Source organism: Pundamilia nyererei, unplaced genomic scaffold (assembly GCF_000239375.1).
Source record: "Pundamilia nyererei isolate P.nyererei 1_Seehausen unplaced genomic scaffold, PunNye1.0 scaffold00069, whole genome shotgun sequence".
NCBI classification, from domain to species: Eukaryota; Metazoa; Chordata; class Actinopteri; order Cichliformes; family Cichlidae; genus Pundamilia; species Pundamilia nyererei.
This window is the reverse complement of record NW_005187470.1, coordinates 2,790,150-2,813,549: the sequence shown is the minus strand read 5'-3', so window position 1 is coordinate 2,813,549 and position 23,400 is coordinate 2,790,150. Positions and strand designations below refer to the sequence as shown.

Below are 23,400 nucleotides of genomic sequence, written 5' to 3'. Positions count from 1 at the left end.
TGTGTGTGTGTGTGTGTGTGTGTGTGTGTGCGTGTGTAGGGGGTGTGTGTCCATGTGTGTATGCAGGTATAGGGCTCACAGGTCGGATGCGTGTGGTCCATCCAGTGGGGGAAGCAGATTTCCAGCTCCAAGAAGGCAGTGCTGCACAATAGCGAGACTCTGCAACAACTCCTCTCTGGGAATCAGGCAACACATGAGCTCATTGAGCGCGTGTGTTTATATGTTCAAGGAATTTCTGAATTTCTTGGCAGCTGAATTTAACATTCCCCTTCTTTACCCCTAATTAGGCTTACAGATATTTAAGACTGAAGTCATGTAATTTATGGAAGCAGGCAAAGCTCATTTATCACTAATGACAGGCTACACCTTTATTTGTTATCTTTGTGAGTTTGCCTAATTGCGTCTGAATACTTAAAACTGAGAGAAATGACAGTACACCTGCTCATTGGCTGCTCTCCAGAGACGTGGCCCTTGATTCGTTGCAGCTCAGGGTGCAGGAGGTGGGACAAAAGATGGAAAACAAAGCTTTCCTCCTCCGGTCCAGGCACGTGCCAACACACACCCAACGCTGCCACATCTCCTGGTCTGCCCCAGTCCTGGAAAGTCAGGCAGAACATTTTGTCAGATAGTTGTAGAGGGTGGCTGCCAGTTTTTCCACTGGAAGAACTGTCAGTTAAACCAGCACAACCAGTCAGCCTCAAAACCACAAATTTGTGTCATCAACTTGTATTTAAATGCTTAAACACGTTAAGCATAAGGTCAAAACTCAATGGAAAATAGGAAAAAAATGACGCAAGAGACTGGTCTACTATCATATGAAAGCAGCTGAATCCAACTAGCGAAGCACTGAAATGAAATTAAAAAGAAATTCAAGGAGAATGAATCTTAAAGTACAGAATCGGTGACCGTGAACTGCAAATGAAAAGAGGTTGGTATTAGAAATGAAAAAAGAAAGTAAAGCAGTGAAAAACAACAGAGGAACATAGCTGTAATTACTGCCATCAAGTCATCAAAACAAACACAAGAGCCCAGCACTCCTGCGCCAAAATATCATCAAGATTTTTTTTTTTAAAGAAAAAAGAGTAATCCAGACATTTTTTTTTCCCTCTCGGGGAATGAAATAAACAGTGAAGGAGAAGGAGCTCAGCAAATCTCCAGCTGTCATAAGGTATAAAGGACATTTCAGACCTTGCATTAAAATGCAGTAATTTTGTTGCCTTACAGGAATTTTCCGTAACTTTTAAAGAGACAACTTCAGCACAAAAAGAGGACTTGGGCTTATCTAGGTATCGTCATATTTAACCCTGGGTTTTCAGTGTTATGAAGGCGATTCACTTCTCAGCTGGTAACATTACCATAACAACTTCATGCCATCTTCAAGATTAAAAGATTAAGATTTAAGATCAACAGGTATGAAGTCACTGCCTACTAACCACTTAATAATCTGGAATATAGCATCACCAATCTGTGATGATGCCTCAGACCTCTGTGTACAGACTGTAAGAGGATCTGCTTTCATAATAGCGTCTAAAGCATTTCCCAGATGAGCATCAGTAATAAATATAGATTCTTAGATGCAACTTTAGTGCTGCATTTTCCTGTTGGCTACAAACAATTTCATTACTCTATAAGCATTAATATATGATCTTAAAACCTGTTGACAATTGACTTGTTGATCGAATGCGCAAATTACAATTAAATCTTTAATATTTAATCTTTACTCTCAGACACTGGAACTGCAGATGAACAAATAAAAACTAAAACTGTCTCACGCACCTCTAAATGTTAATGGAATTACAAGTGAGTATTAACAGGGAGCATTGATACCCTGTTAATTTACACACTCAGCATTTTTGCCGATTTTCCTTCCTGGCCTCAAATAGGACAGATTTTATGAGTATAGTGCATGTTTTCCACCCTTGGAAAAACTTTTAAAGACACTTTTTAAAGACACTTATACCACTAAATTGTCAGAAGCAGCTGTGTTGCTTTCAGTCTGTACTATGTGTGTAAGCTCCTTATATTTCCAAATCGTATAGTTATATCTTATTTGTAAAATCAGTCAGATCCAACACTTGTGGCTTATTTGGAAAACCTTGTGTTAACCCTGTATTCACTTTTTAGATTTATAATCACCTTCATGAGATAGCTCGGCCTGATTGCTAGAGGTGAGCAGATTGACCCAAATATCTAAATACCACTGTCATATTTATCTGTATTACCTAGAGTCCAGATTAACACTAAATAAATATTTTTACCTAGCAGATTCATCATAATATTCTTTTGGCTGCTCCCTTTAGGGAGTCTCCACAGCAGATCATCATCCTCCGTCTCACCTTATCCCCAGCATCCTCTTGTGTCACACCAACACTCTGCATGTCCTCTCTCACTGCATGCATGAATCTTCCCTGTGGTCTGCCTCTTTTCTTCCTGCCTGACAGCTCCACATTCAACATAATTTGTCCAATATATCCACAATCCTTCCTCTAAATGTAAACCCACTGTCATCAGTGACAGGCTGAATTAAATTAGTGAGTGTTAGCACTTCATGGTGTGTACTCTGCAGCTTTTTTGGGCTCATGGAATCTGAACTTATTCCACTTTTTCACATTTTTGGACACTGTTATTTTATTATTTTTAGTTTTCTAACAAAACATATTCAAGTTACAGTTCATTTATGGATTTAGGGTTGGTGTTACAGAGGAGGCTGCTAGGGACAGGGGGAGATGGATGCACATGATCCACTGTGGCACTGAGCTTTAATTTGAGGAGTTGAGCAAAAAATTGCATAAAATTGCATTGACCTTTACAAAACCACAGCTTCCTATTTCATGAAGAACTGTTTTTTCTTTGTTTATTCCTTTCTAAAAATATATAGATCTATCCGTGAGAGGTATGTGGCTCATCCACTGTGGATTTTATCAATCACAAAATGTTGGTATTGAGGGATTTGTTTTATAAATAAATAGGTAACGTTTCAATACTGCACAAAAAAACAAATATTAGAAGTTATTGGGGAAAGAAAAATTACGTGATCCCCTTGGATTTCTTGCTTTTGTGACTTCCAGCTTTGGGAAACTATGTTTTTAATTTCCTTGAACAACACAGATGTGGTTATTTTTCATGCCAGAGTACGGGCAGTATTGGCCAGAATATGGCCCAGAAGTGTAGCCATTTATGTGAACTAGGCTTTATAAATGCAAAAGGAAATTGCATTGCAATAATTAAACCTGTAAGATAGCATTATAAATTAAAGGACAATACAGAGCAGCTGTAATGGTTCAGCTTGCGGCCTTTTACATTTCCTAGAAGATTTAATCATTTCCTGTGACTCACTAAATACTTTAATGTCTGTGAAAACAGCCAGTTCGCCTGCGCGGGTGTTAGTGAATATGGCATAAGGTGAAACTAAGCAATTAGAGTCAAGGAACTGCATAGGCAGGTAAAATGGCTCACTCTGCTCACATCATACACGCCTCACGTCACATACTTTCCCAATTTAGTGGTCTATTTATGCTGCAAAATTTCCCATCTATTTCTCTGGCTTTTTAGGTTTTTGGCTGATGTTTCAACCCCTCCACCACTCGCATGTCTACCTGTGAGCAGCTGTCTGACTGAAGAGGGAGCAGCATTAGTCAGTAATATAATCCAGCGGTGTATTTACTTTAAATTTAATGAAGGCTTTCAGATTGTCATATTAGAATTGGAAAAGTCCAACTAGTGGCAAAGTTTTCCAGCGACAGATTTAATATTATATTATTTCAACAATAACCATACAACATGTGGAACTAGAGGCAAGGAGCTGACTTTAACTTCAGCATCACTTTATAGGATTAAATAATGGCGGCCGATGTTTTCTTTCCTATCTCTTTGTGCCATATTGTGTGTGTGTGTGCGTGCGTGTGTGTGTGTGTTTACCCAAATAGGGAGGTCAGTATCAAAGCTGCCAGAGGTGCTGCGGTACTCAGTGGGATAGATGAGGGAAAACGATCGGAGTGTGTGCTCCAGAAGACTGCAGGCGAGTGTGTACGCCCGTTTGCAGCGCAGACGCACACACACACGCAAGATCCGCTCCAGGTCGCCTTGATATTTTAACATCTGTTTGCCATCCACACGGGTTACCTAATGAGAGAACACACACACACAGGAGTACATGAACACACAGGCAATTCACTGGAGAGTTGTGTCTTAAATATTGAGGTTCTCCAGTAAATCGTAGCGTCTGGTGCGCTCCCACTCACGGTAAGCTCTCAGGAGCAATAAAACAAACCTGAAAGAGTATCAATATTTTCTGGTTACCAATAAAGCTCTTTGCAATTTATGACTGTGCAGGGTGTATGATGCAAAAAAAGTCTTTTGGCTGTATTTCTTTTTTTTTTTTTTGGTTCTCACAATGTCACAACTATAGCCTTTTAAATTTAAAAACAGATAAACACACCAGCCGGTCTCGTACGTTTTCAGTGTTTTCCACTGAGGCATCCCCAATGTGCAAATCGCTCAAGCAGTAGTGAGGAAAATTAACTTCTCTTAAAGCAAACAGCCATTTCTAGATTCACAATAAAGCCTTGTATTGTTATAATCAGTCACACGCATTACGTTTTTAGGAGTGTGTGTGTCCTTCTCTCACCTCAGAGAGCAGCTGGAGATTCCACAGCAGCTCCTTATCCAGCTCATCTTCACTCTGCAGCTCCTCATCTACAGACACACACACATAAACAAGCTGGATTATGTACTTCACTGCTCCCCAGACAGATCAAGCTCCTACTGTCGAATTTTGGGATCAAAATTCACTTGTTTGGCCATGTGAGCTGCATAGCTGGCAGCCTATTAGTTTACCTGTATAAAATGCATCTAAAGCTGTTTTAACTAACTTAACTAATGTTAATTAATAATCACTAGTATAGTTTTTTTTTATTAATCTGCTTGACAAAAATATTATTTTTACCACTTTGAGGATCTTATGGTCCAAAATTTAGAACTCAGCTTAAAGTGCTGCTTACTCTAGCATAGTATGTCAAGTCTTGTTAAAGCGTTGGTCTAATTTTGACGTATTTGACACAAAATGTAAAAAACACAAGCCAGTTTTATGCAAAAGTGGGCACGTGAGTGAAAACAAGTAAATAACACACTTTGTTGTCAATGATAGCCAGTCAAAGCCATCTCTTAAATGTTATGTTACACTTTGTTACATTTAATTTAAGTTAATGAATATACTTCTTCAGATTATTGGTGCCCCCTTGGAGGTGATGGTGATAGTCAACTGAGCCACCCTGTCATCAGGGTACAACATGTGAGTCATTAAGGCTCCTTTGTGAGGCACTGCCCCACCATGCCATCATGCAAGTTGTTGAGGTGAGACAAATCAGAATTTGAATGAGGGCTTCATCACCTGGACAAGCTGATAGCTGGTCTCAAACTTCTATTCAATAACGGTCGTTCACAGGGAACATGCTTGCCTACTTCTCCTTATAAAATGGAACTTTGGCATCCTCGAAAGAGTCTCCTTTCTCCTTTAATGTGCACACCTGAGTCTTATATTGTTGAAGTGGCTCCTATGTTACGCATCTGTAGAGTGGTTGTTTGGCTTCTCCGATGTATGCACTATTTAACAAATTTATTAGACTACTGCCATCACTAAATCTACAATCTCATGTTGTAACACCCCACAGGCATGGAAAATTATGCAAATTGGTCCTTGTAAAGGAGTGTAAAGCTTTATATGCAAACTGAAATGTCTTCAAGTTGCAGGTTAAGGTAACTATGAACGTGGAGCCAGGAGCCAGAAGACCAATAAAACTTTCAAGTAAAACAGCTGTTCCGATGTATATCACAAGGAAACTTTCCCTCCAAAGTGCACATGTCACACATACTATTAACATTTTCTCATTTTAAGTTCATGAAATGAAAGCTGTCAACTAGCATTTAAAGAAGTGGGCACTTTTAAAGTCAAACTTCTATCTTCACTTATTTCCCAGAGTCCACTAAAGTGATTTTGCATGATTCGCAGTTCAAATTCCCCCCCTTGTCTATCTTATGCTGGGCCTTGGCGCCACCTCTGAGTTCATCCACTGTCTGAAACCAAGCATTTAGAGCAGTCTGAAGTCTGAGCTTTTGACTCACAGGGATTACTTGTACATACACTGACCTCATTATGTGAAATTTTGGCCAACATACTTTTTCCAGGCCTGCCCAAGCTTTTGCATACAACTGGGCTGACCACATACATGAGCCAAGTCTCAAAGTTAATTCACGCAGTTTCTAATTTCTTTCTAATTTCCCTTAAATTTGTCCCACTTAGACACCACCAGTTGCTAAAGAATACTACTGTTAGAGAAAAACACTTGCTTTTTACAATTTCACTTTAAATTCTCTTATGACCTCATACGGTGTCTTATAATACCTCCTAATTGCTTTGAGATCATAAATGAACTAACAGTGTTCTACAAATTAAAGAATGAAGATTTTTATTTACTTTGCAAACTGCAGGTTTCATTTATCACTGAATGAATTCTGAATTAACTAGTTTAACGCTTATTGGAACAGCCTTAATGCAAACAGAGTTACATTACTACACACACACACACTGAACTGTTGCACAGTTATACTGACTGTCAGTAATGTGGGAGATGATGCTGCAGCAGTGAGGGACAAACAGTCGGAGAGACTCGGAAGGATGACACTGCAAACAGACACACATGTGCACATCCAGAAAGTACACACATAGATATGCACACATACATTTAGATGCCCAAGCACAAACACAAATACATGCATAAGATCACAAACAGTAAACCATCAAAATGAGGCCATAACATAGTAAATATGCATGTAGCTAAATTGAACATGTTAGTGGAGAAAAACTGCATTTTCCAACATCTTAAGCACATGAAATCTTTGTTTGACATTCTTTAATTATCTTGAATGAAAACCTTCACATATTGTATAAAATGGAAATTGAGAACAAGAGCTAAACATATACGTACCTTTGCTGCAGCTCTGCACATGTCAGCCACCATCCTGCCTGACACGCATGTCTCGAAGATGTTTGAGGTGGCAAAGTTAAACACTTTCTGCAATGCAACCTAACGCAGAGGAAGGATTTAAGAAGATCGAGTGATGTACTTTATTAATGCTATTTTCATTTATTTATTTAGGGACAAATATTAGAAATAAATATCATTTCTCAATTAATAACCATCAAATGAGACACTTTATATGGTAAAGTAGAGACTAAAACAATATAGAAACTCCATTCATCCCCTTTGAGCAAGCACTTGGCAACAGTGAGATAAAAAGACTCCCTTTTAACAGGAAGTGACCTCTGACAGAACCAGGCTCATAGAGCGGCAGCCTTCTGCCAACATTGTTGAGACATCCAATTCTCTGTCTGCACTTACAGTGTAATTAAGGGATGGATCAGGGTCACATGATCAAGTCCTAGCTATTAAGTATAATTATAAAAGTCTGCCTCATCAGTCCAAATAAGGATCTGGTACCATGGGAGAGAGGAGACCTGGAAACTAGGAATCACAAGTAAGCCTGCAGTCTGATAATGAAATGCTCTACTGGGATAACACGGCACTATGAGGTCTTTTAAGTACAGCAGAGCTTGGTCACTCTGTGGGTTTTGTATGTGAGGGGAAGGATATAAACTAAATCCTGGATTTTCAACCTGCTCTCATTCTCAGTGGAGTTGTGGTGGTGTGTCTCAGTTACACACAAGGTGTCCTTGTGGTGACACAAGGTTATGGCATTAGAGAGATGGAGGCTGTTACTCATGTTTTTCAGTGGGTAGGTTTGCTGTAGTGAGGAAGTGTTATCTAAACCTCACCAGTGAGTGAAAGTTAAAAGCAAGTGGAAACAAGTGGAATTAAAGTGACACAAAGGTGCAAACAAGCTGCAGACAATGGTCTCCTGGCTAATAAACCTGTGGCTTATGCCCCACCGCCGTCCCTCTTTTGAGGTCTCTGAGAAAGGACTGTTAACGTCTCTCGGGGGCAATGCATCAAGGCACCGATGCCAAAAGTCACCTTGTGCGTAATGGTGAGACGCAGGTGGCATCTGAAAATGGCATCATTTGACGTCCTGAGATGGGAATGCGTCAGGACTTTACAGGAAATCAGTGAAAAGAAGCTGATATTGAAGAAATAGGATCATCTCTTTCCATTGTCTGTCAGTACTCTCCATACTGCGTTGTTACATTTTGTATCAGTGGGAGGCTTTTCAAAAAGCTTTTAGAAAAGCCTGATAATAAGGAATTATAATAGTCAAGCCTTGATGTATTAGATACATGGACTAGTTTTCCAGCAGCACTTAGAGACTGTATGCGTCAATCTCTGACAACAATGCACAGATAAGAGAAGGCACTCAAAAGCCTATTTTTTTGCGAACCATATATGCTAGTTAAAAAATGACTCCAAGCTTTTGCATAGCAGTAGAGGAGGCCAAGGTAATGTCATCCTGAGTAAATCTGGTTTTAGGGCCAAATACAATAAGTTCTGTTTTCTCTGAATTTCGAAGCAGAAAATTACAAGCCAAGCCACTAAATTTTCACTGGCTGAACTGTGTGATGTGGCTTCATTGCTAAATATAGCTGGATATCATTTGCATAGCTATGGAAATATGTGCCATGTTAAGGTCAGCAGTCTAAATTAGGAGGTGATAAAGAATTGTTTGGGTAAGGTCAGAGTACTGCGGGGACTGAATTAATAAACTTAATTAAAGAGAGAGTGAAAGCTTTGAAAGTGTTGGTGCGTATTAATGCACTACCTTGTATATTTCCAGCGAGCACTGTGTTAAGATTGTGCTCACAGTGGAGGAAAGGCCCAACTCCACCAGGCTTTCCAAATGAGTCTGAGTATCCGTCTCCATCTCATCTCGTGTCTGTTCCAGGGTACTGCTGTCTATCAGAGCAAAGCACCTGCACAAAGACACACACAAATACACAAGCACACACTTAAAACACTCCGCAGTAATGAAAATGTCAACAGCGCCATGGAGAAAAAAAAAATGGTGCATTTCAAACAGAGACGCATTCGCATTCAGACACTGACAACAAAGCTTTACTAAATGACAGACTTGTTAATGTATCTCTACCTGTCCAGGAACTGCAGAACAAAGTCTTCAAACTCAGCCGAAGCGAAACACAGATCCTTTTCAATCTGTGAGGAAGAAAGGAAGAGATGATTAGTATTTGTAGAATACTACAGTGCGTTATTTTATTTCTTTGTATGTGTGCTTGTCTCGGAAGAAAGCTTTTGAAGTGTAACTCTGACACAGAAAGAGGAGGGTTAACTAAGCAGCTGGCTACCAGGAAAATCCACATCTCAGTTTTTACGCTTTGATTTCTGTAAAGTTTAAAAACATCACGCTATATTGCAATTAGTGACCTTTAAAGGTTCTGGCAGGCAGATTTTGTTGCTGCTGTTGACCTAGCAAGTGATTTCCCCTATTGGCAGTTTTATGCCATGCAACCATTTGTACATTTGGTCTATGAAAATTATTTCAGTGCTTTCATCAAACTGTCATTGAGGTAGCAAATAAGTATATTTCAACAAATGTAAATTAAGCATTTAAGGTTACTATTATTCAAATGAGGGATATTACAATGCTAATCATAATAATAGTTATTATTCGCTCAATTGAAATGATGTTATTTGTTATATTAATGTTATATTAATACGATGCTACAGTTTTGTAAAATATCCAGCGCTAGTAACTAATTGACGCCTCAGTATTGTATGTAGGTGGCAATATTGTGTCTTATAACACAGGCTGACACCCACTGTACAATAGATGTAAAAAGGAAAAGGGACTGTAAATAGTGTAAATAAAGTGAGTGTTTCTTTTTCTTCAGTTATTATGAGTAGCACAAGAAGAGTATATTTCACTTTTATAGTATCAGTGTCACCTTCTGGCATTAAGCAGCTATTAATTATGACTTTATTAATTATGATTACACTGTTGCTTTAAATATAAAAAAATCTTGTTTGTTTTTAATATTATTCATAAGGTAAACATTTATTTCATAATTGCCGTGCAATGATGGTGAAGCATCCAAACGTATGCTCTGGCTAATACGCAATTTAAACAATGGGCTGACTGCTTAGTGCACTTCAGTAAACCGGTCTAATAATGGTGCAAACTCACAGCTCACCAGTTAATTTGCTCCTTAATGCAGTTATCTAGTTATTAGCCAATCACATGGCTACAACTCAGTATATTTAGGCTTGTAGATATGACCAACATGACCGGCGGAAGTTCAAGCTGAGCATCAGAATGGGGAAGAAAGGTGACATGGCTGTTGGTGCAAGACAGACTGCTCTGAGTATTTTGAGAAATTGCTGCTCTACTGGGATTTTCCCAAGCAAGGGTTTAGAGAAAATGGTCCAAAAAAGATAAAATATCCAGTGATCATCAGTTCTCTGGGTGAAAATACCTTATTGATACCAGAGGTCCGAGGAAAATAGCCACACTATTTTGAGCAGACAGGAAGGGAAAAGTAACTTTAAAGACTGCTCTTACAGCCAAGATATTCAGAAAAGCATCTTTGAATGCATGTCGAACTGTGAAGTAAATGAGTTGCAGCAGCAGAAGACCAGAAGAGTAGGTCCTACTCTGGTCAGCTGTGAACTTTCAAGCGAGGATACAACCAGGAATAGGGTCACTAAAATTGGACTGATGAGTCTCAATTTCCAGTTAGTAGTGAGGTGTACCGAAAGATGAGTTTGGGGAGTATCTCTTGACTTATTCAGTATTTCTAATTTTATGCTAAGTAGTGTAATGGAATGTTTAATATCACGGCATGGACATAATACTCAAACCCATGGTTTAGGTATTTGCAAAATAACAGTAGACTATTTTTGCTTTTGGACAAAATCAAGCTACAATGTTGCAACAGAAAAAAACAACAGAAACATACCGACAAACATATGTCATATGGATCCTCCAAATATTGTAATTCAGTGTAGAAAGGGAAAGTTTTTTCTTCTTCTTTTACTTCTTCTCTTACAAAATAATTGTTGTCTCATTTTGTTAAAATCCCAAAGGTTTAACTTCTAATTGTAGGCGGTTTAAGTGCTGTAGTGGATGCCAATTTATCCCAGAGTTTTAAGAGTAAATGCCAAAAGCACAAGATAGCCCCGAGTTACAAAAACTTTTGGCTCATCAATATGTGATTTTAGACTCTCCATTATGTTTAGTTAATCTTTGTTAATATGTATCATGTGCATACCTCTGTGAGATCATCGCGCTGGGAGGGAGCAGACGAACAATCCACTAAAGGCACCAGTGTGGTGAAGGTGGTGATGAACTGGAACGTTATCTGGACAGAGAGACACAGCAGGTGCAACTTATCAATTTACATCATCTGACATGATCACGCTGCATGTTAAATACCTCACCAGATGTCGCTGCAATAACTTTTTCAAACGCACTAATTTATTCTGGTGTGATGGATTAATATAGTCTGAAGAAAATGAGCACACTAGAAGAGGGAACCAATCCATTTTACAATTCAAGCAGAAACTGAAGACTGAACCGTATTAATTGCAAAGTTCTTCAAACCGAGCTATTCATTCCACTTTCAGGAATTATTAATTGGAAAGACCTGAATATGCAACAAAAAATGGGAATTTAATCAGTGAGAGCTGCATTGTCTACTTGTCTAACAATTCTTCTTTATTCCTCATCAACGCATCAATTACTCACCATACACTTGCTAAAGTCATTGGGGTCCACCCCTGGCAGAGAGCCCATAAGCAGTGGGAGCACGTGCACACGGCCCTCTGGGTAATGGTTGTTAGGGGAAACAAGACTGCGAGCCATCCCAATCATGCAGCTGAGGGTGGCAGTGAGGGTGTGCGGCTCAGTCAGGGTCTCCATTGCTGCATAGGTTCTGTTGTACGTGAGACACAAGGATGATAAATAAGACAAAAACAGTTTGGATAAAAGGGACAGTGCATGCTGATTTTCTAAATAAAAGTGTACATTAATTATTATTAATTTTGATTTTTGTGTAAAGCGACAGTGCATGTTAATGGACATCAGTAGAAAAAATATGAAATATGAGATAGATATATCTCCACCCTTCCATTGAGACCATTAATCAATGGATCAGCTCCGCTGCTGGATTTTTTCCCATTATTTCACACCACACTGGGATATGCCGTATTCATCTACCAGGACTTTTTCAATTCCTTTTTTGTTGCAAATTTTTTTTTTTTTTTCTTTTTTTTCTTTTTTTGAGGATTCACCCAAGGAATTTTGAAAAAAATTTAAAAAACTAAATATTCCACTGAAAAATGGTTACAATAGGACTGAAAAAGGGGTGAAAAAGCAAGTTTGAAAGACCTTCAGAAGGCCTAAAGAATGACTGCTCAACACCACTGCGCACATCAATTTGGAAATCCCATAAAAAGATACTTCTATCTAAATATTGAATAATGATCCAGATTTAAGATTTTGTACATTATCAAGGCAAACACTTTGAAACTGTCCATCCAAAGGCATACATCAAGCAAGCAGTACTTGTAACTAATACTGCTTAATTTCCCAAATCAAAACAAATATAACTGCAAACAGTTTCCTATGTAAATAACTGTTTTTCCAACATTATGTTTTCTTTTTATATTCACTAAAACTTAGACAGCACTTCAAAGTAAGGCAAAGAATGATAAAAAGCAGCAAAAAAAATCATTAATATTAATGATGTTACACCAGCATGTTTTTGACAGTACATCAAAAGGCTTGATGGCTGATATCCACATACTTACTTCTCAAGAACAGGTGGTATGACAAGCTCTGGTGTGAGGAGAGCCAGGTTCTGAAGAGCGTACGCTGCATCTGTACTGTCAGTTTTACTGCAAATCACCAGGAGAGGGCAGATGAACAGTCGTGCACATGCAATGCAGCGACAACAACAACGACACACGTAGACACTAATCACAGATGACCTGTCTTTGTCCAGATTAGGCAGAGGCCGAGGAGGCGAAGCGACTGAACTCATTAGCGAGACACAGCAGTTAGATAACTGGCAGGCAATTATTCAGATGGTGTGTTTGTTGGCTGTTTACATAGTTACAACCCAGGGAACATTGATATGATGACTTGAGACACCAAAGCAAACACAATATGACTCATGTATATGTAACACCTTTTGTCTTAAGCCAGTTTTAACCTTGCTGTTTGGAGGTTTTAGGGATCCAAAGGCTGACCTGCCGATCTTCATATTAGCTGGACACTTTTGGTAGCTGTGATACTCGAAACAACAGCAGTGTTATCATCGAGATAAAAAGGATAGTTGGAAGATGGAACCAAATCTATTTGTGAACCTGAATTTTGGCTCAAAAAAATAAAAGAAAGTCGGGAGAAATTCTCGTCATTAAACTCCGGTGAGCAAGACCATTAATTGGCTCAAACTATGCAACAGACTGCTCACACCAACACCCACAATGACACCTATGGTAACTATTTCTGCACGAGTGGATATCATTTCTATCGGACTTCCCACACAGGGTCGCTTGCACTGTCTTTGTTTTAAATGTCATGTTACAAACTATTTTTACAGAGTGGCTCTACCTAACATCTAATATAATCACTATTTATTCTTTGTGGGGGGGCTTTTCATTAATGCTCATTTGTTTGTTTCCGCTGTTTTGACTTTTTTTGCTCATAATTTCCTGCTGTACTATTTGTTTGGTGCTTTTTTCGTACGCTTGGCTTTAAAAGCCGCTCGTGTTGTTTTGCTGTGTTTCATGTTCATAGCAATTAGCACAGCTTGATTATTTTCTCGCTTGCTTAATGGTGGGGAGTTAATATTTTGTTAGTGTAGTGATCCAGCTGTTAAGAGAAAAATGTCCAGATTTATGGAGAAGTCACTATATAAGCTTATCAAGTCAAGTCAAAATTAGGAACAGCATGTGAGTGTGTGTATGAGTATGCCTGTATTTACATCTGTACTGTAGCCCTATGCATGCACATATGTATGTATCACAAGTGAACTGTGTAGAAAAGCAGTTTAAAGTGGACCCATTACGCTTTTCCTTTTTTTCTGTCATTTCTACATCATTACAGATGTTCCTATTTAACATAGTCAAAGTTTCAAAAACTGAGGTAAGCACATGTAGTCCCTGGGAGCCAGTGGCTTGGACTTCATCCTACTCTAAACATCCACTTTGATACAGCTTTTTTCAGTTCTTGTCTCTCTTTGAAGCCCCACCTACTTGCTGTTCTTTTGGTTGTAAGGGGCAGCCAATCAGAAGAAGGCATTTAAGCCAAAACAGCTTGTTTCAGACAGTAGATGAACTGAGGGGCAGAACCAAGCTCCAGTATAAGAAAATAGGGGTCATTTTGAATAGTTGATAAAACAACGCTAGTGATAATAATAGCTCCTATTTAAAGCCTTCATTTGGGCTAACAGCCATCAGAGTGCAGTACCTGAACATAGCCAGAAGGGAGGCTCCAGTGAGGCTGCGGGTGAACTCCTGCAGATCCGCATCTGTTAACTGTTGATGCTCAGGGACCAGTGTGATCCAGCAAGGGGAAGCGTGACGTTCCCGGTGCACACGGCGCACAACGCTCGCTGGAAGACGCTGAAGCAGCCTCATCAGTCGAGACTGCAGACACACATTAGACATAAGAATTATCACCCAGAGCCACATTCACAGTCTGCTGTGAGCAGATCTGAGATTTCCTTCTGTTATTAATCTGCTGCGTAAAGAGAGCCAGCCAAGTCCCGAATGACAGGCGATAAATCAAATGAGGAACCGAAGATGGAGTTTCACATAGTGTGTGCATGTTTGCATGCGAGTGAGAGGAAGAGGCTTACCTGCCAGCGACCGTGATTGGATGGATGGTAGAAGGACGCGATGCTGTTGAAGAGGCAGGTCAGCTCTTTCTGTGCAGGGTTTCCTGGTCCACCCTGCAGGGGTATATAAAAGAGCAAAGTAATCGGCTGCAATGAAATGTAAATGTTTTTTCTTACACATTTCGCCAGAAACATCTAAAGACTGCGTACCAGAAGTGCTGTCACCCACAACACTATGTATCCAATGTCATAGGAGTTGGTAAGATATCGAGGTGACACCATCTGACTGACCCCAACTGGAAGGTTCAGACTTCGTAGGATCCTGGTGAAGATCTATCCAGACATGCACATATACAAACAATAGTTCCACTGCTCTCACACAGCCCATGAGTTCCCAGGAAACCACATTTACGGGAACACTTGTATACAAACATAATTCTGCTAATGACTCACTGTGGGAATATAAGGGGTCCAGTCCACGTAGCCTATGTTATCATTGGCAAGGCGAGCAAACAGGTTCACTAAGTGCTGTAAGAGAACATTAGGCAAACATTCACTGTGAGGACAAAGGATGTTTCCACAAGTGAAGTGTGTCATCCAAAAAAAATGGGAAAAAAGGAGACGAGATGCTGAAGAAGAAAGGAGGAAATGTGCAAAGCCAGGCCACTGTGGCCCATGAGGCTGAATGGAAACCAAAGTGGAAAATCTTATCTGCGCTGAGTGGAAACTGACAATACTTTAACAACATTTCAATCATTGCCATCGGGAAATGTAGAAATCTGTGTCATTTGGAATTACTCTGCACTTTTAGAAAAATGGAAAGCTGCATGATCCATCACACAATAAATTAAAACTTTTTAAAAAATCTGCTGCTTGGTGTGACAGATTTAAGAAGAATTTTGAGAGGTGGAATTTTCATTAATTTTGACTTCACTGTGGCTTAAAGAATTCCACTTTCAAGCCAGTGAACAGTTTTTAAAACTAAGTGTCAAATGATTTCAGAAAGAGCAAAAAGTGCCTGAAGTATTGAACGCATGTGTGTGTGTTTGTGTCTTACCCCTTCCCAGCTTGGCTGATTTTGCAATGACATCCAAAGATTCATTAATTCATCAAACCACAACCTGAAAACACACACACATGCAGAAAACAGACCATTACATTCACACCCAATGACACACACACCTGAGGCTTTATCCCCCTCATCAATCTCAAGTTCCCCAAAATATGATCTCATTCCCTCCCCTGTATATTCTGGATGAGAAAGGAAAAAAAAGCTGAAGTGGAAAAATAAAGTATTAAAGATGATGTATTGTGGAAACTGTGCAGAAAGTACTTATGAATCCAAGAATAAATCCAGACAAATAGTTTGCAAAGGAGTGAATGAACTAAAGAATGCACTGAAGGCTTTGAAGAGGCTTGGTAGCTGGAACATGGCCATGAAGAGTGCAGAGAAAGAGGGGCAAAGATTTTCCAAAAAAAGCAAAATATTAGCAAAACAAAGAGAGCAAGGAAGCACTGCTGATGCAAGAGGAACGCTATTCATTAAAGCTCCCAGGAGCAAAGGTGTAAATGCTTACAGAGCCTGAAAATGTGGCTATGCATTTTGAACATTACAAGAAAAAGCCAAATCCCTTAAATGCTGAGATTTACTAACAAGTTTAACATATTGTACCTCTTTGTGTACCCTTTGTGTCAGCTCTGGCTCTGACAAGCTGTACTTGGAGGATAACACTGTTTCAAACCAGAGCCATTCAAGTTGGCCCACTTACTGGAAGCCCTGGCTGTGTTCCTCCAGGGGCATGATGGTAGGCAGGAACAGCTCCATGTTGCTGATGGCCTTCTGCATGACCACATCAAACACACACAGCAGGGGGCGCCACTCATCCAGCATCTCTTTGGTGGATGATGCAGGGAAATACCTAAGAAAAATCATTAAAAGATACGCAGAAACACACATATAACAAAGATAGACGTGAGCACCAATAGATGCAGACAAGCAAAGATGGCTAAAGGTGCAAATAGACACAATGATCTACAGTACATAGCTCAACTGAAGATCAAAGCAGCACATTATCTGCTGCCCAAATTATATGATCACAGAGGATGAGACTTACAGTCTGCAGCTTTTGATCAAAGCTTTCAAAATGTGGTCCACGGAGCTGCAAATAAGCACAGAGAGGAGGTGTGAGTGTGTGCGTGTGTCTCAGCTATGCTGTGAGATCCACATGTCCTCATCAGGAATAAACAAACCTTCAACATTCAGACCACAACTCAGATTTGTACCAGCTGTGACTGCAAGGCTGGTATTGTTTTCTCTTTATGAGTTTGTGTGTGACTGTGTGTGTCTGGCAACAGATTATGTCACACACACAACAGCATCGCAACCAAGCAATACACGGTAACAAAACATAACAGGTATGTACATAACATCCGAACAAAGCCTCGCTTTGGTGATGGGTGTGGTCATAGTGCGGTCTGATTACAAGTCAGTACTTTTTCAAAGCATTAAAACAGAACCCAAATCTAAATATAAAATATTTAAAACAGTAAAGCAGGAAGACCTTTGATGGTGATTACACAGATTCACACAGCTGTAAGTTTCCAGTGCGGCCACTGGGTGAATTATAAGGAGTGATACTGCTTTTTAATGGAATGCAATATCCACTCCTGAGACACTTAATTCTTTGTGGTAAAGATTTAACAAGGTGCTGGAAACATTCTTCAGAGATTTTGGTCCATATTAACATGATAGAATCACACAGCCGCTGCGGATTTGTCGACTGCACATCCGTGATGTGAATCTCTTGCTCCACATCCCAAAGGTGCTCTATTGGATTGAGTTCAGGGACTGTGGAGGCCATTTGAGTACAATGATCTCACTGTCACGTTCAAGAAGCCAGTTTAAGAGGATTTGAGCTTTGTGGTATGGCATGTTGTCCTGCTGGAAGCAGCCAAGATGGGCTACACTATGGTCACAAAGGGAAGAACATGGTCAGCAACAATACTCAAACAGGCTGTGGTGTCTCATCGATCCCCAGTCGGTACTAAGGGGCCCAAAGTGTGCCAAAAAACATCCTCCACAACATTATATCACCATTCTGCCCTCTATATGACACAGGGCAGAATGGATCCATGCATTCATGTTTTTTATGCCACCTGAATGTTGCATCAGAAACTGCGACTCATCAGATTAGGCAACGTTTTCCCAATCTTCTTTGAGCCTGTGCAAATGTAGCCTCAGTTTCCTGTTCTGAGCTGAGAGGAATGACATTGGGTGTGGTCTTCTGTTGCATACAGTACTTTCTTTGCGATGAGTGAATTTGAGTTGCTTTTGGAGCCATTCTCCTCTGCCCTCTGGTACCAATAATGCATTTTCAACCAGAGAATTGCCATTCACTGTCTTTTTTCTCTTTTTCAGACCGGTCTCTGGAAACCTCAGAGATGATTTTGTGGGAAAATCCCAGTAGATCAGCAGTTTCTGAAATACTTAGACCAGGCCATCTGGCAACACCAACCATGCCAGTTTCTAAGTCACTTTTATCACCTTTCTTCCCCATTCTGATGCTTGGTTTGAACCTCAGCAGACTGTATTGGTCATATCTACATGCCTAAATAGATCGAGCTGCTGCCATTGGATTACCTGATTAGATAATTGGTGTTAAAGAGCAGTTGAAGATGTGTATCTATCAAAGTGGCCGGTTAGTAACTGGTGCAAATGGAGTGAAAAGCCGTGGCTACAGTCTATGTTCTTTAGGAAAAGTTTCTTCATGTCAACCACACAAGGATGTTACTGGTCCAGCACAATACCTCAGTAAAACAACTGTGATGCTGGTAGGTACTGTAGTTATGATCAGTGTAGTCTATTAATGTAGAATATATACCTGTAGGCCAGAAACCACAAAGAGTCTAATCTGGCCCACTGGATGACTTTGCAGAGTGTAAAAAGTACAGAAATGGAAGACATCATTTTAGGATTGTCACTGTATGGATGTTAATCTTGAGAATAGTTCTCTGGAGTGTTAATGTCAAAGCTGGAGGGTCGAAGTCTGTTGACTTTTATAGGCTTACTACCAAAAAAATAAATAATTACACATTGCTTACAACACTACACTGGTTAAATCAAGTGGTTTAACTTACAGTAGTCTTTGTTTGTAACTACAACAAACTGTTCAGTGTGTACTTGCAGTTCTTTAGAAAGGGAAAAAATATTTTTTAATAGGTGATTATGAAAAGGTTTTAGGAGCCTGGCCAATGTGGGATAATCTTGGGCTGGAAGAAGCCAGTTGCCTAAAATGAGTTTGATACCTTCGGTTCAGAGAGCCCAGCAAGCTGTTTCTCATTGTTTCTACTCCCTCACCCTTTTTCCCAGTCATGGATTAGGCCTAGTCCTAGACTAAAGGAGAAATACAATGAAGATCTCATTTGAAAAAAGGATTTATTCTAGGATTAGGCATAATCCATGTCTCAGAAACTGAGCCTTTGAGTTTGCCGGTTTGCTGGTTTTGTGTTTACTGTTGTAAGTAGCTTCATATTTAACACACAGACATGAAAGTAGCATCAATCTTCTCATGTCATTTTTGGCAGGAAAGAAAACAGGTTTCCTACTGTGTATGCATTCTTCTTTAATTCAAAACACATATCTTGATACTGCACTTTACCATATGTCACAACAGCTACAATTAAATATAAAGCTTCATACTTAGGGAACCAGATGAGCCCAAGGTGCTCGGTTTTGGAGTAGAAAACCCTCTCGTAGAGATCATAGAGCGGCCGCCACGGCAGCTGGAGGTCATCCCGTGATAGAAGTTCTTTCTTCCTGTTTGAAAAAGAAGTCCGTTATCAGCTGTCTGGCCTATTTATAATGCTTTTACAAGGGTCCTGGTAGGTTATTAGATATTTAAGCCTCTAACAATAATAATAATGTCATATTGAAGTGAAAGACCACAGGGCGTCTGAAAGAGTCTGTAATCGTGGAGAAAATGAGTCACTGCCTCACAGGCTGCACTCAGCATGATGACTGCCATCTTATTGGCATGTATGCAAACACAACGCTGTGATTCTTTGTATTCAATAATGCATAAGTGGACTGACAGCAGCAGGCATTAGTAATTTGCAGGCGTAGATTCACTTGGTATAAAATACTCATGATCCAACATTCATAACACTCCACTGAGAAAAAAATTAGACATTTTTAAGATCTAGCAGTGGGCATAATTGGGTTTCTGCAGGCTAACCATGCATTGACTTTACTTTTTGTTGTTTTCTTTTAAACACCTTGTTAAGCTTTTAGATTGCACAGTAATAGTGTGCCCCTTATGAGAACTCTAAGCTTAAAAAGGAGCAGTTTTTTTAATCCTCCTGAGAACTTCCACTTTGCTCTCTTTGTGCTTTTGTATTACTTTGCTCTTTGTAAAATCACAGTTTTTAAGGGATTGAACCTCAGAAATAGGTTGAGAGTCTGTGTAGTTGAGAATATGCATGATTTCCACAACCTCTAAATCCTCCCCACTTATTCATCTAACAACGATGGAACAAACTCTCAGTTGGGAGATGTGAAAAATGAAGGAAAGAAGAGACAATCGGGAAAATGACGGCGAAATCCAAAAGATGAGAAAAAAAAGCAGCCTTTTGAGACCTGATGTTCATCTCTCAGCTTTGAAACCTGGCACTTCATATACGCTTAGCCCAGATCTTTCTCTTTTCATCTAATGGAAAACACTCAGACAAATGACGTCTACATTAAGAGGTTGTTTTGTGATGGATGTGAAAATCCTGAAAACAACTGGTGACAAATGGGAAGTGATTAATGTGACCGTCTTGGAGAAAACCCTACTGTCGCTGGAGAAGTGACAAATTTGATCTGAGAGACAAAAGCATCGCTTAAAGAGTAATAAATGTTAAGCCAGCATGCTTTATTGTCCCTTGTACTTACTTTCAGAGTGTCTTTGAGTGCATTTGTGCGTGTAAGGAAATTTAAACTTCCGCTCTATGGTTGTAAGATATTAACACAATATACCAACCAAGTATCAATATTTTACGCTACTTTAAACTTCCACTTGACATTTCAGAGGATGATCTGGCATTTATTGGCATCTGGGAAACACATAAGAGCATAGGAGATATTTTGCAGAGATCCTTTGTTTTGTTTCATACCATTTGTTGACAAAGGGCAGATTTAACTTCTATATTTTCAGTTTAAATGTGTGATTTTATACCCAATGGGTGAAAATTTTGAGCTTATTTATTTTTTTTTTTTTTTTTAAATAAATGATTTGTGATTCGGGTTCAGGCTCAGACACAGATGCAGCATTTTCGAAAATGATTTGGTTTGATTCCCCCCGGGTCTGCAAATGATTTGACTCATCAAATGACTGTGTTACAAATGGCATACAAGTAAGTGCAAAATTTCACTTTAACATGTCACGGCACTTATGTTGCATTGATGTTTACCAATCGTATGGCTTTCTGTTCTCATTTTACTAAAAGGAAGGAAAAGAGAGGATCATGCAGAGGAGTTAAGCTTTCTCCTCAGCGTGATGGTGGCTTTCATCGCCATAAAAATGCTGTACATTACTTATATATGTATTTCTGGTTTATTTATTATTTTATTTATCACTTATTTTACTGTGCAGCATTGCATCTATTCTTCTTTCCATCTAGGCCCTGAAATTCGTCTTCCCATGCATTGCATCATGGATAATTCAGGCTTTAGGTTTTTCCAAGAAAGTGTTAAATATAAATTAATTAAATAATAAATAACTAATTTTTAAGTTTTGAAAAATGATCTTTTTTCTGAGATGCAATTTGTAATTGCCATCACACATGAGTTCCCTCCTAATACGTGTTCATGAAGGCAAAAGGTCTGTCGACAGTTAAATTCATCATAACTCGTTTAATTTCGAAACAATATCCAGCTCGTTCTGTTTGGCATTTTTTCTGAGAGGATTTTATGATTTACCATGACCCCCTCACCCCAACATCCCTGTTTAAATTCGTGTACATTTGCATTCACACCCACTTGAGAAGCTGAATGAGCAGCCTGGCATAGCTCTGCATCATGTGTGGCTCCAGGTTTGGGAGCGTGACCAACTCATACAGCAGCTTGATGAAGAGGATGTGGTCATCTTTACTGAACCTGCGGCCGTACAGCTTCAGAAACCTAAGGGTGAGAGAGGACACTGAGCGAACAGGTGATCACTTCCTACTTCCTACACTTAACCTATATTCTGAAACAGTGAATAGGCTTACACAGCTACAGTGTACGACTGTCTCAACACTAAACCTAATCTATTGAACTTGAGTTTATGCCAAGTCACACAATGAATTAAGGTTCGGCCTTTAATTAAAGTTATAAGGCAGAACACTATGCCCTGATGTCCTCTTAAGGCAGACAGGTCAATAACACCAAGTAGCTGCTTCTTTAAATGCTTTTGTGCACTAATATTCCTGGAACTCCAGACTTAAGAATACAGCAATGGACACTTTTAAAGTTTTTCCACCTCTAACCACAGACAGATTGCAGTCTATTTCAAATGTAACAATCAAATGTACTATCTGATGAACTTTGCTTAACTCTGTCACAATTTTATTTTAAGATGCAGGCAATTGTTAAGCCCACTGTTATGAATCTTTGGCTATGGGTTAAGTTACCTTTGGGTAGTCTAAATCATACGCCAACCTTGCTTCAGTACTTACGAGAAAAGTTTCCTGGACCAGAAAGCGACCCCGGGCCACAGCTCTCTGAGGAGGACAGCTCTGCACAGGTTCGCTTTGATCTCCGCCAACAGTTCCGTGGCCTCGTGGTCCAACCGGTCAGAGTAAGGCAGCAAGCCATTATACACAATCTCCTTCTGAGGAATAAACTCAGCCATATCCCTGCCCACAGTCATTTCCGCTGTCATACAAGTCACTTTTCTGTTGAAACTGTGTGTAAAATGGTAAAGAAAACTTTTTTGTTGTGCCTCCTGGGAAGTGCGCAGCCGAAGTTAGTGGGCATAATCCGCTGTGTCCAGAAGCCGGGCGGAAGGCAGGCGATCACAGAGGAAAGTATGTCACGCTAATTGAGCCGGGCTAAGCCCTGAGCGCAGAGGGGGCCGGTTTCGCTCAGGCTTGCAGTGCCGGGCGCTTTGTCAACTCTCACTTCACACCTCATGGTTGCCCGGTCGCCTTGGGCACATGGGTGGGGGAGCAGTAGGGTACGTGCGCTGAGCGTGACGCACGGCAGGGGGTTTGATGGAAATGAGGTGCTACCGGTTGCTAGAAATTGCGCATTATTCTGAGGTCAAGCTTTGATTTCAGCACCACCGAGTCTAATAACAGAGGCCTTTGATATATGAAGACCTTCATGCACTGTGTAAATGACTCGGATTCATTCAGAAAATCGTCACTCTGGACTACAGATCCCAGAAGCGTGCGCGTTGCAGGCTAATCTGCAGAATATCTGATAAATGGATTAATGCTGTCCTGTTTTACTGACCTGTAGAGCTACTGACCTCGCAGTGATTGTTACTGAGATAAACAAAGGGTTGCACTCTGTCAGATGAATCAGCACCTATCTATCTGCATGCTACACACTTATTTAACTAAGCAGAAAT

The 23,400-nt window shown here is 39.9% G+C and overlaps 1 protein-coding gene across 1 annotated transcript in view; it reads right to left on the bottom strand.

Moving 5' to 3' along the window:
* LOC102214802 (proteasome activator complex subunit 4B-like) overlaps window positions 1-22,814 on the bottom strand; it is a 45,556-nt gene extending 22,742 nt beyond the window's left edge. Inside the window, exons 1-21 of the mRNA XM_005736505.1 lie at window positions 22,502-22,814; window positions 21,825-21,965; window positions 19,506-19,622; window positions 16,921-16,965; window positions 16,576-16,725; window positions 15,864-15,927; window positions 15,260-15,334; window positions 15,017-15,139; window positions 14,828-14,920; window positions 14,437-14,615; window positions 12,774-12,860; window positions 11,710-11,896; window positions 11,234-11,323; window positions 9,097-9,161; window positions 8,770-8,920; window positions 6,984-7,082; window positions 6,610-6,679; window positions 4,628-4,695; window positions 3,919-4,122; window positions 439-596; window positions 80-175 (exon numbers count right to left, since the gene is read on the bottom strand). Of these exons, the coding sequence (XP_005736562.1) occupies window positions 80-175; window positions 439-596; window positions 3,919-4,122; window positions 4,628-4,695; window positions 6,610-6,679; window positions 6,984-7,082; window positions 8,770-8,920; window positions 9,097-9,161; window positions 11,234-11,323; window positions 11,710-11,896; window positions 12,774-12,860; window positions 14,437-14,615; window positions 14,828-14,920; window positions 15,017-15,139; window positions 15,260-15,334; window positions 15,864-15,927; window positions 16,576-16,725; window positions 16,921-16,965; window positions 19,506-19,622; window positions 21,825-21,965; window positions 22,502-22,707 (2,468 nt within the window). The 5' untranslated portion in view covers window positions 22,708-22,814. The remainder of the gene's footprint in view (window positions 1-79; window positions 176-438; window positions 597-3,918; window positions 4,123-4,627; window positions 4,696-6,609; window positions 6,680-6,983; window positions 7,083-8,769; window positions 8,921-9,096; window positions 9,162-11,233; window positions 11,324-11,709; window positions 11,897-12,773; window positions 12,861-14,436; window positions 14,616-14,827; window positions 14,921-15,016; window positions 15,140-15,259; window positions 15,335-15,863; window positions 15,928-16,575; window positions 16,726-16,920; window positions 16,966-19,505; window positions 19,623-21,824; window positions 21,966-22,501) is intronic.
* Window positions 22,815-23,400: the final 586 nt, after the last annotated feature.